The following is a 17,778-nucleotide window of genomic DNA, read 5'->3' on the forward strand; positions in this document are numbered from 1 at the left end:
CCCTAGGTCACAGACCCTCAGTAGGCCTCGGCGCTGGACTAAGTCTGCATCTGTCCCCTCATCTAACTCACCAAAACAACAGAGAGGAGTTTTCTGCACTATTATGGTTTCAGAGGATACAGTTTTGTATCTTGTGTGTTCACCATGGAAAATAAGGCCGATGCTATTTTTTTGAAAGTGTTGAGTAAAGAAAAGAAGGAACTAGGTTATTATCAAAATCTAGGAAATTCTGTCAAGAGCAGTAGTTAAAATAACAATAATTGTCTTTTAAAGAAGCTAAAAGCTATAAAATGGAGGAAATAGGACATTAAAATACATATGTATGTAAATAAATAGTTATTGAGTCACATAAAATTCCAGCACGGTGTGAGAAACCGAGGGGGTGAAGCAGCTGGAAATGGTGGCAGTGGTACGAGCCACAGGGTGAAGTTAGAGATAGAGTGACATAAGAAGAGAAAATAATAAAATGTGTCCCAGAGGTAAAGCCCAATAAAAGTTTCTGTAAAAAGACTGAAAAACAATTTGCTAAACTGAGTCCTTCTTTAATCTTCTGACCTTTCCTAGGTATTCTGGTGAATTTTGGTTCAACCTTCACTGATGTTCGGAAATGTCTGTATCAGAGCAACGTATTGCATTCTGTCAGAATTTAAAATATTTATTCTTTAGTTGAAATTTCCAGATTCATGGGGCTGGAAGGGATCTTCAAGGTCACCATTTTCAAGTCTTTGGTTTTGTAGAAGAGGCACATATAGGTGAAGTGGTTCACCCAGAGCCAAAATCCAAGCAGTAACAGAAATGATCCTGGGAGCCAGCTTTCTGACTTCTTGAGTATTGTTTTCTCTACATTGTAAAGTATATTCTGAGCCAAAGAACAGTTACAATAACATTTCAAAAATTTATACCTGATTCTGAACTTTTGTATAGAACGTCAAAGCATCAAAGGATTTCAGTTTTCTTTTGTGGAGAAGGGAATTATTTTATTGAGAATAGCGGAGGTGACAGTAAAATGTTATATGTTTCTATGAAATATCTCCTAGCCCAGTAATAGTTGGGATTGAGAAGGAAGGAGGAGGATACAGACTCAACGCACATGGAGCCTCGGAAACGCTCCGGCCTTTGCATGGGGAAGTGTGCAGCACTTCCACAAAAACCGTGTCTATACAGAGATACCTATGTAGCTGAATTATTTAAAATAAATTAGTTTACAATGATTTAATATTATCACTTTGAGGGATTGTAGTATCCAGACAATTTTGATGGGCAAAAGCAATAACTTTTTCTGAAAAAATTGGTTGGTTGGATAGAAGAAAGGTTATGACTGTGTTCTCTTTAATTAAAAGAGACTAGACATCGAGACCGATGATGTCTATACCAGATGATGACAAAGCCTCTGTACCAAAATGGCACCCACCCCAGTTTTTTTCTGTGATCTTATTACTCATACTGGTTTATCATGGTAGCATGATCAAAATGAAAACATGTATAGTTTTCTGCTACTGATTGATTAGTATGACTATCTTGTTTCTTGTTCATCATTATAATTTCTAGTGCTTATCACAGCTGTCATCTAGTAGGTGGTCAATACATATAGGTTTGGGAGAGAGATGAATTGATGAACAGCAACCATGCTGGGAAATTATTTAAACAGAAGAGTATAAAGTTCAATGATAAAAGGCATATATATGTGTGTGTATACATATATATGTGTGTGTATACATACATATGGGTGTACACACACATATATATGTGTATATATATATATTCAGAGTCTATTAAAATAAGATTAAGATCATGATTTTCAAGAATGTAATACACACAATAAAAGTGTGCTATGTAGGTTTTGGATGTTTTATAAGGTAGATTCATATTACCTGGATAATTTAAGAATGGTCTCTTGGGCAATTAAACTATATATCTGTTTAAATAGCAAAAATTCAATTTATTCCAATACATCAGATTAACATAGATGAATTGCCAATTAATATTTCTATAATAAGTGTTTCTGATTTCCTTAGTTCAGTTACATTCATTTAAAAAAACATACATTTATTTTTGACTATATGTCAGGTACTGTTCTAGGTGCAGGAGATACAAATGTAAGTAACATATAGCTCTGGCCCTAAAGTCACTTGACTGATTTCTTAATGAAGAATTCAGAGGTATATGGAACATGAAAGAAACAGGGAAGTAGAAAAGTCTTTGAAGTTGATAAGATAACAGAACAATACCAGATAAAAGAACAAATCAGATAAAATTTATGACTGGAATTATGATATAGTTAACTTATTGGAATTTATAAATATATTAATGATATTTTGCCTTAATTTTAAATTATATAAAGATTAGAACACTGGTTTGGGGTTCAAAATAAAAAGGGATATGCGAATTATTAGAAATATCATGTGCCATTTTAATATTAACCCATATTTTATTTGAAATAGGTGTGGCTGCTGACCGAATAGCAATTCAGTCTAAGGGGCGATACACAGCCAATCTGTCTCCTCAGAACTTGATTTCTTGCTGTGCCAAGAACCGCCACGGATGCAACAGCGGAAGCATTGATAGGGCTTGGTGGTACCTGAGAAAACGTGGGTAAATAGCTACCCAACATGTATTTCTAGGATTCTTATGAGGGCTTCTTAGGGTTATAATAAAGAAAAAATATATATATTTCAATTTTTTATAAAAATGTACAAATATATATACTAAATCTATATGAATATATGTTATATTTGATATATATAACACAAATATATACCAAATATAGTAGATATATAACGTATCTACTGAGTTTATAAGCTATTGGCAACAGTTATTTAAATAATGTCTACTTCCTAGCCAAATTAATAGAGTCAAGTAAGCACTGCCTTCTTGTTTCTATGGGCCAAATGGCTCTACTGAATCCCCATGAAGTGAATACAGTAATTGATATCACTGATATTTCCATTGAATCTTTTGGTTACCCAAGTATATGAGTAGATAATGTAAGGTAAGTTAGATTAATAATTAGATGAATAAAATAAAGGAGTAGTTTACAGTTGCCTCAGTTCTTCAATATCATTCATTAATTGTCCCCATCCCCTTGGAAGAGAAAAGGCAGGTTGCATTTCTTTACTCTCAAGCACCCTGATAATCCACATAGCACCCTTGTGTCTATGAGAGCTCATCTACTTAAGAGCTGAGTTCTTTGGCTAAGTAAACTGTGGTTGAGAGCTAGTAGTATACATATGTACTGCTCACCTTTTATTTCCTCATCCACTGAGCGCTGTGCCGCCGCTATAGAACAGATATGTGCTGTGAAAAATTGGATGTCAGATACTGATAAGTGGTAATACATTAAAAAATTTCTTTCGTATGTTTTGCCTACTAAGGCAGTACTTAGAACGGACAACTTGGGCTGATACCTTCCTGGTGTACTAGTGCTTGTTAGCTTCTGTTTTGTACAATGATAAGAATTAAAACCCTTTAGGAGCTTCATAAAAATGATCATTGAGACCCAACTAAGTCTCGTTGTATTAGTCTGCTTAGGTTAACATAAGATAGCATAGACTGGGTGTCTTAAACAGTAGGAGTTAATTGCTCACAGTTCTGGGGGCTGAGAAGCTCAAGACCAAGGTGTAGCCAATTCAGTTTTGGAGAGAGCCCTCTCACTGGCTTACCTCCTCATTATCTTCTCATGGGATGGAGAGATTTCTCCTGTCCATATATGGACACTAATTCCATTATGATCCCATTAGGAGCCCCAACCTCATTACCTCATTGAAAGCTCATTATCTCCTAAAGATCCCATCCTCAGATACCATGGCACTGGGGACTAGGGCCGGAACATGTGAATTTGGGGGTGACACAATTCAGTGGAAAGCTCTCATTATCCCATTTAAGGAAAGATTTTTTTTGAAGCAGTCAGTGTTTTCAATGGCTCTGCTTTCATTATGCTCTTTGCCTAGATTTTCTTACTCTCACGAACACTTACTCTCACATATAATCTCATAGCTGATTCTGTTGTTTTATTTTTTTACCATCTGCTTCTTTATTCAATGAGCAAAATAATTTGTACTTTTCTATGTTCCGTTTCAAAATTTGAGATTAAAATTGCTTATCTTTTGTGTAACATCTGATAATTTTTGACTTTATTAATTTTAAATATCATATTAACATATACTATTTCTCCAAGTATCATGAGCTACAGACATATAATAGCTGAAGTCTTAGGAGAGGGTATCTATAAATTAATAAAAATGCAAAAATACCCTCAATGATAAAACATGTAATTTATCAGAATACCCCATCTAAATATAATAAAATGTATTGTCTTTTTTGCATTATTATAGATGCAGAATGAAGAAGTACTTCCTCTATTAATATTACCACAGATTTTATTGACAGTCACTTTTCATCTCCAGGAAATTCTATAATGTAGATAGAATTACTTATTTAAGTGAATTAAAGCAAGATTTAAAAAATTATAATGAAGAAAGAAGAGGGGGGCAGGGCATAATGTAATATCAGTGAACTGCTCTTTTAGAATCAAAGTTACACATGTGAGTAAACAGAATGTTTACTCAATAAAATTGCATATAGGTAGGATATTATGCATTTCCTAAATATTACTTTTACCTTTTCACTTATTCCTCACAGACTGGTATCTCATGCATGCTACCCACTTTTCAAGGACCAGAATGCTACTGGTAATGGCTGTGCCATGGCCAGCAGGTCTGATGGGCGGGGAAAACGGCATGCCACAAAGCCATGTCCCAACATCATTGAGAAATCTAATAGGATCTACCAATGCTCTCCTCCATACAGAGTCTCCTCCAAAGTAAGTCTAAATGGCATGAATCAATAGTGGTTAACTTTAATTCAAAAGTTAACTTTTGAATTTTAACTTCAGAATCTATAGCTCTGCTGTTATTAAAACTATTTAAGAACTGTTTAAGATGGTAACATTCTAAGATAATGCTATGATTTGAGGTATAATTTTTGATATTCTTAAACTGCTTTTTAAAGACTTCCAATTTGGGTATGATTTCTGATCTTTGTAATATTGGCAGTATAAATGATTGACTTACATTTAAAAATGTACATGGAACTAGAGTTTTAAAATGATTTAATTAATTAATATATTTGACAAGTAAAGCTCAATCAACCCCCTTTTTGCTGACATTTCATTTGTTGTAGTAGCTCATTGTAATTTTTTTGCCTTACTCCACAAAATAATTAAGGTAGACGTAGCTGCAATGGGAAGAAGACACCCTTGGATTCCAGTTTGTCACATCAAAAGCATTGGCAAATTTTACTCTGTCATATCAGTGCTACCCAGACCTTCTCACTTTCAGAATAGCTGAACCTTCACAGTCTTCCACTTACCTGCAGACTACAGTCCAGTATTCTCATGACGACACAGGCTTTCATGATTTGGTTCTGACTACTGCTTTTGCAGACTCTTGTCTGGCCAGCATTTACCCCTCTACCCACCCATAATGCACCTGATTGAAGGACTGCTGTCTGCTTCCTAGCTACACCATATTCTTTCATGCTTCTCTAATTAGCCAAGTGATGATTCTTCTTACCAAAATGGTTATCCCACCTATTTCCATCTGGNCTGCAATAGGAAGAAGCACCCTTGGATTCCAGTTTGTCGCATCAAAAGCATTGGCAAATTTTACTCTGTCGTATCAGTGCTACCCAGACCTTCTCACTTTCAGAATAGCTGAACCTTCACAGTCTTCCACTTACCTGCAGAATACAGTCCAGTATTCTCATGACGACACAGGCTTTCATGATTTGGTTCTGACTACTGCTTTTGCAGACTCTTGTCTGGCCAGCATTTACCCCTCTACCCACCCATAATGCACCTGATTGAAGGACTGCTGTCTGCTTCCTAGCTACACCATATTCTTTCATGCTTCTCTAATTAGCCAAGTGATGATTCTTCTTACCAAAATGGTTATCCCACCTATTTCCATCTGGTAAAATCCCACATACGTCTCAAAGTCCAGGTCAAAACTTAATCTTCTCTGTGAGGTTTTCTTGACATTAATTTCTCTGTTTTTGTGTGTGTCTATGGCACTTTGAGCTTGTATCTATAACAGAACTTATCATTTTGTAATGCAGTTAGTTGTGTTACTGTCTATTCCACCAAAACATAAATATACTGAGGATAGGTTCAGGGTCAATATTTGTTACTATCCTGGTTTCCTGTGGTATATACTTTGTGATACATGTGCATAGAAGTATGAATGAATGCATAACCTTTACTAAGGGCTGCATTACACATTGGGTAGCAACATTTGTGTGCTAAACCTACTCAGAAAGTTTGCTAAGCATGCATCTGGTATTGCTCCTGTGGTCAAAAGAATGGAGATAGCACTAATCACCAATAATTAAACATGGTTTTATTTTTTTAAGATACTATTTATTTATTTTTAGACAGAGGGGAAGGGAAGGAGAAAGAGAGGGACAGAAATACTACCCTGTGGTTGCCTCTCATACGCTTCCCACCAGGGACCTGGTCCGCAACCCAGGCATGTGCCCTGACTGGGAATTGAATCAGCAATCCTTTGGTATGCAGGCTGGCACTCAATTCACTGAGCCACACCAGCCAGGGCTAAACATGGTTTCAACTTAATTATTTTTTGTCACCATAAGAAGCTATTATATTTTCTCTCCATTCCAAAATTTATTATCATTCTTAAAGCCAGTGACATAAATGGGTGCATTTTGTTTTAACAACTTCATCAGTAGGGTGTTTTACATGTGAGTATTTCAAAGTATAATTAAAGACAAGCAGCAAGGCACACCGGGTTGTGCAATCACCCCTAAGCTGATTGGACAACATCTAACCCATACCAGACAATGGACCTGGTGTGCTCTGATAACAGTGACCATGCTCAATTATATTATTCCTTCTAGGAAACTGAAATAATGAAAGAAATCATACACAATGGACCAGTTCAAGGTAAGCTTGGATGAAATATAGTTGCATGATATCTATTCCTTTAATTAATATTACATTTTAGCTTGTGTAAAAGGGACTTAATAAAAGAAAGAAAATTTTTACTTTCAGAGAATTCCTAAGGGTTCAACTGTTCGAAGGTCAGTGCAATCATGGAAAATACATTCACCTAGTAACGTCATTAGGTGCATTTTATTTTAAGAAAATAGGTTCACCCATAAATTGAATTCTTACATATTCATGACATATTTGATGAAAGTCTGTTAAATATTTCCAAAGTGATCCTGATCTCAGTAGACAGTCAAACACAAAATGCTGATCAACAAGCTCATTTAATTGCTTGGTCATATTTAAACATCAATAATAGTGTTAGAAATTTTCTCACCTTCAGTTTAAATGGATGGGGTAATGAGTTGAAAAAAATCAAGGTTTTGCAGTAGAGATAAAGTAGATAATTTTCTTTTTCTATAGACCCAAAATAAATCAAGTAAAGCAGTATGATTTTGTGTTTTATAAAAGGCTTTCTATTTTTATCAATTTTATAAACATGTAATGGATAGTAAACAAATAGCAAATTAAAAAATAAAATATTTACTGTACATTGACTGATTTTTAAGATATCACCTCTGAAATGTAGTTCCTCTCCTTATTTAATTTTACATTGCACCAGTGGCATAGCTAAAGATACATTCACAGCATATATTCTCTGTACTAAACATTGTCTTCAAGAGCACAGAAGCACAAATCTAGAAGGCATGAAATGGAAGTTCAGGTTGTGAACGTTGAAGGGTGCAAAATATATTATCAGTGTAGTAGGATAAAGCAAATACATTTAAATTAAGCAAAGAAATTTAAGTAAACCAAAACTTAAATTTAAAATATTTGATGTATATCTAAGGAACTGTTGGCCAGCTTTCATTTTTGGAGTGCTGAATGCCGACCTAATTAGTATTTATTCAACATTTAGCAGTAACCATGGATTTTTGTGTTGGAATAATTCGTATTTATTGTTATCACCACTGAACATTTATTGAAAAACTGAAGTTTACAGTAAACATATCCAGAACCATATTTACTTTTAAAAAGACCTGGGACCTTACACAAAATCTAGAACAAATACTTTTTCCTCCTTGCATTTGTGTCATTTTTGTTGGCTGTTATAAGAGAAGAGCAATTTGTGTATAATTTAAATATATACTTCAGGCAGTGAAGTTTGTGTGACAAATTTGAAAGAGTACAGGCATTTGAACTCAAGGATGAATTTAAAAATCCAACTTTGATATTTGCTACTTAAATGACTTCGGGCAAGTTATTTAACCTCTCTGAATCTTCACATAATTATTACTTTTATAAGTTCTCTCTCTCTCTTTCTCTCTGTGTGTCTCCCCCCATCTGTCAAAAGATATTTGGATCAGTATCATTTAAAGCTGAAAACACTTTAGGTTTTTTTATGGTCATATACTTAAATGATTGCGAATTTCACTTAACAAGGAAAAATAGATACGATTTCAAAATAATAAATTGAAATGCAAAGTATCTAACATCCCCTGAACAGATGTTTGTTGAGAGCCTCCCTCCTGCCAGCCTGAGCCAGGAGCGGAAGACGGAGCTGCGGCAGTGAAGGCGGGCTCCACCCTGCATATGGTCATTCTGTCTGTCTGCTGCAGTTTCCCCCAAATAAAATTGCACTGCAGTACTTTGAATAGTTAGATCTTTGTGGGCTCACCAAGTCTGTTTTTGTGTCTGAAACTGAAAGAAAAAGCCACCCTCAAGTTTATTGTGATCAGTTCTCACCCATTTTTCTTTAGTTGGCAGTGTGTTTCAGAAATGAAAAGTGTACTTTTTTTCATGGTGGTTACAAGAGAGTTGGGAAAAGCTAAAGAAGCCTGTGGTTCTATAGACGAGGAAAACCACTACCAAATTCTCCCATTTTTGTAAATGCTGATTGACTCTTCTTTCTGTAGATGCAATGTGATTGTTTGCCCATTGTTGCCTGGCTAACGTTGTGTATTTCTCTAGTCTCGATGCAAAAGGACATAAAAGGCAACAGAGTGCTGAATAAATAACACTGTGTGCATTCTTCCAAAATATGTAGAATTAAAAATAAGTTTAGGTTATGGAAAGAGAACAAAAGCAAAGATCTTCATAGAGTACAGTTATATAAATTCTTAAAAACCTATGGGAATGTGTTTTAAAGTCGATAAAAAATTTTAATCTCTTTTGAGAATATTTGAACAGCATCAGAAAAAGCATGGAACATTAAAAAGTTATTTTTGACTTTGGGGTAGAAGCTTCATTTTAGCCAGTGACTTTAGTTCCTGTTTTATTTAAAATGCATGTTAAACTAAGATAAATAAGGATTTTTACACAGGAGATAGACAAGCATTGTACACAGTTATGAAGGTATCCTTATCTTGCTGCTCACATCCTCTAGCAGTGATGTTTAAAGTCTTCACCTTGAATTGCCCAAGCCCTTCCACAAAGTGCACAGTGCAGAAAAAAAGTAATCTAGGGGAGGGCACAAAGAAGAACTTCATAAAGTTTAAGTTTTACTTTCCAAAGGATAGCTCTCCAGAGCTGGGAGGATGACATTCTTTTGCCAACAGTTTGATTTTTTAATATTAGCTCACTAAAGAAAGATTTGTACTTATTTCTAAGGATTAGAGACAATTACTTTAAGCTCAGCTTGCCAGTCTTACCCTTCATTGCTAGCTTAATTGGAGTTTTAAGAGGGTTTTGGTGAAGTATAAGGTTAATAGAAGAATTGCAAATCATTAGTCAAGTGTGGTGGTTCTTCACTGCAAGAAACTCAATTCCTTGTTCGGGGTGTCCACCTTTTTGGCGTCTCTGGCTCACACTGGAAGAACAGTTGTCTTGGGCAACACATTAAATATACAAACACTAAGAAAAACAAAACAATCTCCATGTTTTAAGTAAGTTTATGATTTTGTGTTAGGCCTCATTCATAGCTGTCCTGGGCCACATGTGGCCCATGGGCTCTGATTTGGACACCTCTGCTGATAATAGCACCTCTATCAATTAAGAATAGGTAGTGTTTCAAGGGTATAATGTATACTTAAGTACTACTCAAACAACTAAAAGTTGTTCTCATTAGAGAATAACAAAGTATTGCAGCCACATATAAGTGATACCATAAGGTACTTGTTTCCTGTGACTGACTTATTTCACTTAGTAAAATACTCTCCAAATAAACTAACAAACAAAACAGAAACAGATTAATAGATATAGAGAATAGACAGCTGTCAGGGGAGAAGGCTGGGTGAAAAAGGTAAGAGGATTAAGCAAAAAACCCTCTAAAACTCATAGACACAGACAACAGTGTGGTGATTACCAGAAGGAAAGGATGGGTGAGGTAGAAGAGGGTAAGTTATTACTTGACTTGGGGTGGTGAACCCACAATATCATATACAGATGATGTATTAGAGAATTGTCCACCTGAAATAATTTCATTCATCAACATCAACCCAATAAATTCTATTAAAAAAGAAAATATTGTGACCAATTACATTAAGCAGAAATTAGAATTAGGCTGTGTTGGAAATTCCCTGCTTAAATTCTACTCCTGGGGGACTTCTAGTCAAGACGGTGGTGTAGGCAGACATGACGCACCTCTTTGCACAACCACAAATTACAACTAAAATATATAGAACAGCCATCACTCAGAACCATCAGAAATCAAGTTGAACAGAAGTTCTACACTACAGAATTAAAGAAACCACATCCATCCAGACTGTAGGAGGGATGCAGATGCAGGATGGGGTAGTCCCACACCCACATGTGGTAGATAAAAATTTGGGAGGGTATCTCAGAACCCAGGAGTCCCAGCCCCACACCAGGCCCCCAGGCCAGGGTTCCAGTGCCAGGAACTCCCCACAACTTCAGGAATTGAGTTGGTGGAAGAAACTTCTGGAGCCCCAAGCAGTTCCTCTTACAGAATCCCCACATGGACACATTTACTCAGACTGCTGGAGCTCAGCCTCCGGAGCTGTGGTGGCAGCTTGAAGGGCATCAGTGGCATACTGGGAGAGGCTGAAGTGTCTCTTGGGGTGAGCAGAGGCCATTGTCCCTTTTCTGAGTTCTCCTCCCATGGAACCAGCAGGCTGGTGCCCTATTTGAGACTATTATATCAACCTGACTAACATGATTTGATCCACCTTGGAGATCCCCAAAGACTCTGTTCCACCCAACTTCTGGGCCCACTCAAGCTGCATTTCCATGTGAATCACTAATCTTGGCTCATACTGCAAAACTTCCTAAAACCTCTCAAAGAAGCAACAACCCCAGACCTGGCACTAGCAGAAGCAAGCCAAGATTCACAGGTTGGCTTTGCATGGGAATCTCCAAGCCCAGCACTAGTAGCAGCCCCCCTCAGATTGCTTTACCAATCAGACAGGGTGGCCCCAAGCAGAACACAGGTGGGAGCTGACCTTGTCCTGTACCACGCAGGAAACCCCAGAGACTGTGAACCTAGTGGACAGCTACAGACCATAATAGATCATCACCATCCTGCCCCTGTATAGCTGATCCTCCACAGTCCTTGCGGCTGACTGGCCTGGGTAAATCTGCTAACAGCAACCAAGGTCAACTACAAGAAGAGGGTGTACTCAGCCCAAGGGTGCATGCACCCCAAGTACTCAGCTTGGATGATGGGGAGTCTGTGCCACTGGACCCTACAGTACATCTACTATATTAGGCAATACTATGGAGATACAGAGTCAAAGCAGCTTTACCTAATACATAGAAATAAACACAGGGAGGCTACCAAAACGAGGAGACAAAGAAACATGGCCCAAACGAGAGGAAAGATTAAAACTCCAGAAGGAGCTAAGCAAAATGTAGAGGAACAATATGTCAGATGCCAGCTTTAAAACACTGGTTATAAGGGTACTCAAGGAACTCAGTGAGAAAACTCAGCAGCATAAAAAAGATCCAGTCAAAAATGAAGGATATGCTAATTGAAATAAGGAACAATTGATGAAGCCAAGAATCAAATCAATGATTTGGAGCATAAGGAAGCAATTGGTAAAACAAGAAGTAAAAAGAATCTCCCCCTAAATGAGGATGGTACAAGCAGCCTCAGGAAAAATTTCAAGAAGTCCAACATTTGCATCATAGGGGTGTCAGAAGGAGAAGAGAAAGAGCAAGAAATTGGACATCTATTTGGAAAAATAATGAAAGAAAACTTCCTAATTTGGTGAAGGAAACAGACATGCAAGTCCAGGAAGCACAAAGAGACACAAACGAGATGGAAGCAAAGAGGCCTCATCCAAGGCACATCATAATTAAAATGCCAAAGCTTAAAGATAAAGAGAGAATCCTAAAAGAAGCAAGTGAAAAGAAGTTAGTTGCCTACAGGGGATTTCCCATAAGAGTGTTGGCTTATTTCTCAAAAGAATCTTTGCAGGCCAGAAGGGATTGGCAAGAAATATTCAAGGTTATGAAAAGCAGGGACCTACAGCCAAGATTGCTCTAGCCAGCAATGCTATCATTTAGAGTCGAACGAAGGGCAGAAAAAGATCTTCCTAGACAAGAAAAACTAAAGGAGTTCATCATCACCAAACCATTATGATAAGAAATGTTAAAGGGACTTATTTAAGAAAAAGATCAGTACTATGAACAGTAAATGATAATAAATACATATCTATCAACAATTGAATCTAAAAAACAAAGGAAGCAAACAAAAAAACCAGACAGAATCATGGATACAGAGAGCTTTTTGATGCTTGCCAGATAAGAGTGGGGTGTGGGAGAATGGGTAAAGAGGTAAGAGGATTAAAAAGTACAAATAGGTAGTTACAGAATAGCCACGGGGATGTAAAGTGCAGTGTAGGAAATGGAGTAGCCAAAGAACGGATACACATGACTGGTGGACTAAAACCATGGTTGGCAGATTGCCAGGGGAAGTGGAGGTGCTGGGTGGAGAGGTCAACGGGGGAAAATCAGGATAACTGTCCTGATTGTCATTAAAATATTATTTTTAAAATAATCAATAAAATATTATTTTTAAAAATTCTACTTCTGACAATTTACCCACTTACTCTTCCAGGCTAATTTCTAGAGGTTTCTAGAGGCTAATTTTTAAATACTACATTTTAACCATATCATTTTACCTCTTGAATTTTGTTTTAGCCATCATGCAAGTCCACGAGGATTTCTTCCATTATAAGTCAGGGATATACAGACATGTCACCAGCACAAATGAAGAATCAGAAAAGCATCGAAAGCTTCGGACACATGCAGTCAAACTCACTGGGTAAGGCAGTTTAAAATCTTCATTTAACACTTTTGGAAAATGAAATTAATTCCCCTTTATATTGCAAGAATCTGATAAAATTTAAAATTATCTAAACCTTAAAAGTCCTTAGTCACTATTTTAAAATTCAGTTCAGTGAAAGGATAAGTTTAAATTCTGAGGAATGACCATTCCTTGCCTCTCACTTACTTGCAAATGTGTCCTAAGAATCTGTTCCAAGGACAAGGAAAATACAGTAGTTCAATGATATATTTTACCTATGCATACTTGAGGGAAGGGTAGAAGTCCAAAATGTGTTAATTTGGTGGAAAGGTTTTGGATAAAATTACAAATAGTAAAGATTAAGCAGGAAGAGAGGGTAGAGTCACCTTTAACTCAGTATAAAATTATTTTCTATATTTATGTGAGAATTGTGAAATTAATATTTATCAAACTTGTGAGTAAAATATCTTCAGTCCTGCATTGGCAAGAAACAGGCTCAAAATCTGGTTACATTTTGATAGTTAAGTAATTTCATAAATAGACCCCACTCAGAAAGAGTGTGGCCTTCTGAGACTGCTTTTCTGTGCCTTCCCATGCCATTCTGTCTGCCCACTGGGCAAGTGTTTTCTCATAATGTCTCACTCCAATTCAAATGAAACGCTACAGGAAAGATTTTTGGGATTTTTTGTTGTTGTTGTGTTTTCATCCCAGACTCTCACTTTGCTCATCTTACTTAACATGGTAAATCATCTTCAATCCTATTGAATATGCCCTTCCTGTTTAAGTTTGATTGAACCTGTACAAAAAAACAACCTCTGCCATGACCTCATTGTTAGCTTCTCCTTACTGATTGTTGAAACTCTCTGAGTCATTTCTAAGGTAGAACTGACATGTGCAACGTCTCCTTAATCATCATACCTCCTTTATGTGAATGCTCTCATATTTCCATTATAAAATCACTACATTTTATTGAATCTAGGATACTACTGATTTGTTTGGCTTTTCTGAATTTCAAGGGTGTGAAAATATGTGGATCTTAGAATTGAAATATATTTCAAGTTAATGTAGAATATTAAAACAACTACAGATGAGGGAGGGAAACATAGTAAGGATAATTTCACTATTCAGTGATACCCTTGCTTAAGAATTTGGAATAGTTTATTGACCTCCTCAATATATAGCTTTAGAGAAAGATGGCTAGATAGAAAACCAGATATATTTTATAGGAAAATGAGAATACTAAAGTCCTTAAAGTTTTATGACAAGGACAATTTTGCTAACATTTTTATTAGCAGCATAGAAAAGTGCCAGTTTTTGTATTCCTGTACCCACTGGGCATTTTACTTTTCCATTTAGTCATACTGAATTTCCGAAGTCATTATAAACATTTGGTGAAAAGCATGTCATGAAAGTCTCTCTGTCTTCCTCTCCCTGTTGGTGAAAATTTAGAGAGACAAAAATAGAAAGATAATATAAGTTAATGGCATTTTAAAATGCTAACGATCCCATTAATTTTACTTGAATTTAAGGAAATATAGTGAAATAATGTAAAATAAGATATTTTTGATTCTTTAACATAAGAGATACTAGTTTCTAAAAGAAAACTTTATACTTAAGAAACATATATTAAAAGAATTAGTGGCGAGTAATAATTCATTTTTAGCTTCATATTTCAACTTTAGATTATATTGATTTGTTATGAGACAAGATGAGAAAATTCATCATTCTTATACTTCTTCCCACCTTAACTCCTCTTATATCTTATATTATTAGTAATATTATTTTTACATATTAAGGGATTGCAAAATTTGCATTCTTCTCTGAAATCACAATATACATAGTTTATCATTTCTTACATATTAATGGAGTTACTGATAAGCAAATACCTTCTAACCTTGAGTTTAATTTTTATTAAATATTTTAGTCAGTGAATTTCATTTTTAATCAGGAGGGGCTCTCTCTTCATGCCTGTGGTCTCTAATGTCTTGAAAACTTGAGAAAGTGTTTCCTTTTTATTCAGGAATAACTTTAACAAGTATAAAATTCTGGGACTACAGAACCTTTAAACCTTTGTAGATAATGCTCAAGGGTTTCTGGGTCTGGGTTTTCCTGCAAAAGAATCTCTGCTCAACCAGATGTTTTTGTCTCCTTACAAGTGATATGACCCTTTCTACTCAAATACTCATATTAATCTTTCTTTTGTTCTTGAATTAGCTATATTCACTTTTAAAAATGTATATTATTCATAGCTGGACCCTCTATATGTCCTTTCATATTTTAATATTATTTATTTTATTTCATTTGTGTATGATTTCATTTCATTGTATATGATTTTCCTCCACTCTGTCCCATCTATTCTTGAATGTTTATTGGAGTATTTAGTATTCATTCTCCAAAGAGCTTTTGTCTCTGAAATGTGTGTGTTTTTTTTTTAATATTTATTTATCTTTAGAGGAGAAGGGAAGGAGAGAGGAAGAGAGACATCAGTGTATGGTTGCTTCTCGTGCATCCCTTGCTGGGAACTGGCCCCTGCCGGGAACTGGCCTGCAACCTAGGCATGTGCCCTGACTGGGAATTGAACCGCGATCGTCTGGTTCACAGGTCCGCGCTCAATCCACTGAGCTACACCAGCCAGGGCTGAAATGTGTGGTTTTTTAAAAAAATTTTTCTCTTCCTTTTGTTTTGGTTGCCTTTTAAGATTTTCTTTGACCTGTATTCAGAGACTTCATGTCTCTAACTTCTTATATCTATGTCTGATTTCTCCAGTTTTCCTGAATAGTTCTTATTCTTTATATGTCTTTTGCCTGATTAAAAAAAAATCTAATCTAAGCATTTTGCCCTCTGTCACTTCCTTTTTCCAGTCCATGTCCTCTACTCCTTTGACCCCAGCTCTCCCTCATCCCCATACGTACTTTCAGTGAATTATTCCACTCTACCTGATGCCCCATGTAACGATTCCTTTCCTCCTTGATTCCCACACTCCCTCGGTTATTTCATAAAAATTCCATGGTGATTCATTATAATTATTCATATACACCTGGACTCCTCTGTTGTTGCTTGATTCATCCTATTGGCTTAGCAAAATCTCAAACCTGGTTAAATATAAATCAGCTTATATTGTACCTGTAGCTGTGCATCTGAACAAAGCCAGAAAAACTTCATAACTATGCTGGTTTCACTTGTTATTATAACCACAAATTATTTAATACTACCAGGCAATTATATTCTGGGTTATACATGCATGCATGCCATTATTTTTCAGATATTGTGAAAATAAAAGCTTTCGCTTGCTTCCACTTCTTCCATGCTCTATCCATGGTCTCCCCTTACAGTAAACTCGTGCAAGATTTGTCTATACTTACTTCACTGTACCTACATCAGTGCTCCTTCACCCATTTTTTAAACCCTTCCAATCATTTTTATTTCCTTGCTCCTCTTTGTAAAAATATTAATTTCAATGTTATTAATGACCACCACATTACTATATTTATCAGTCAGAATGCAGACCTACTCATCTTTTTCTGTTGGTTTTTCTTTTCTGACTATGATTTTCACTGTTCTTTGCTAGTTTTATTTTATTTTTCTTTTCCTGTACTTCTATGCTTCTTAATGTTGGAGTGCCCCAGACTCAGCTCTTGGTCTTTTTATCCCTTCTATTCTCCCCCGTTTTCTGATGAACTCATCAGTTTCTGAGCTCATCTGGCTTTGAGAACCATCTAAACCTGACACCAACTGAGTTAATAACTCTAGCCCAGATCTCTCTCCTGAACTCAGACTCATACATTCCATGGCCTACTGACATCACCCTGTAACAGATGGCTCAAATTTAGCATTTCTAAACTGAATTTCTGATTTCTGCCTTTACACCTGCTGAACAACATTAATTTTCTCCATCTTACTTAATGATCATGTCCTTTCATGTGCTCTGGCTAGAGACCATGAAATTATTCTTGAGATTTCTTTCCCTGGAAAGAAATTAAGAAAAGAAAGGAGGTATTTATCCTGACCAGGGTTCTCTATCCTACAGTTCTATTCCAGTGATACCTCCATACCTATCACAGTTCACCCACTGTCCCTACCCACTAAGGTTCTGAGCTTTTGTTAATCCTTAAGTCAGAAGCTGATAATGTAGTGCATTAATGCCATTTACTTTTGCATATGATTTTCAGGAATCATCACTAGAACTTGAATTTCAATAATCTACCTGTTATACATTTTAGAAAATTATAAGAAATAATTGGGATAAACATTGGATTTTCTTTTTTAAAAAATATTTTATTTATTTATCTTTAGAGGGAAAGGGAAGGAGAGAAGGAGAGAAATATCAATGTATGGTTGCCTCTTGTGAGTCCCCTGCTGGGAACTGGCCTGCAACCCAGGCATGTGCCCCAACTGGGAATCAAACCGCTATCGTGTGGTTCGCAGGCCCGAGCTCAATCCACTGAGCTACACCAGCCAGGGCAAACATTGGATTTTCTTAATATTGTTATCCCTCCTTGTGAAACAAAATTTTATTGAGGACATAGTCTATACATTACAAAAAGAGAATAATAAAATAGTTTTAGAA

At 36.1% G+C, this 17,778-nt stretch overlaps 1 protein-coding gene across 2 annotated transcripts in view; it reads left to right on the plus strand.

Annotated features, from left to right (window-relative positions):
* The window catches only part of TINAG (tubulointerstitial nephritis antigen), an 82,462-nt gene that overhangs the window by 28,548 nt on the left and 36,136 nt on the right, over window positions 1-17,778 (plus strand). For both annotated transcript variants that reach the window (XM_037055089.1, XM_037055093.1), the window contains exons 6-9: window positions 2,442-2,592; window positions 4,639-4,819; window positions 6,913-6,958; window positions 13,106-13,229. In XM_037055089.1, coding sequence (XP_036910984.1) covers window positions 2,442-2,592; window positions 4,639-4,819; window positions 6,913-6,958; window positions 13,106-13,229 — 502 coding nt within the window. The remainder of the gene's footprint in view (window positions 1-2,441; window positions 2,593-4,638; window positions 4,820-6,912; window positions 6,959-13,105; window positions 13,230-17,778) is intronic.

This window comes from Sturnira hondurensis, unplaced genomic scaffold (assembly GCF_014824575.4).
Source record: "Sturnira hondurensis isolate 20B ecotype Veracruz unplaced genomic scaffold, ASM1482457v3 Scaffold0000880, whole genome shotgun sequence".
In the NCBI taxonomy this organism is placed as follows: Eukaryota; Metazoa; Chordata; class Mammalia; order Chiroptera; family Phyllostomidae; genus Sturnira; species Sturnira hondurensis.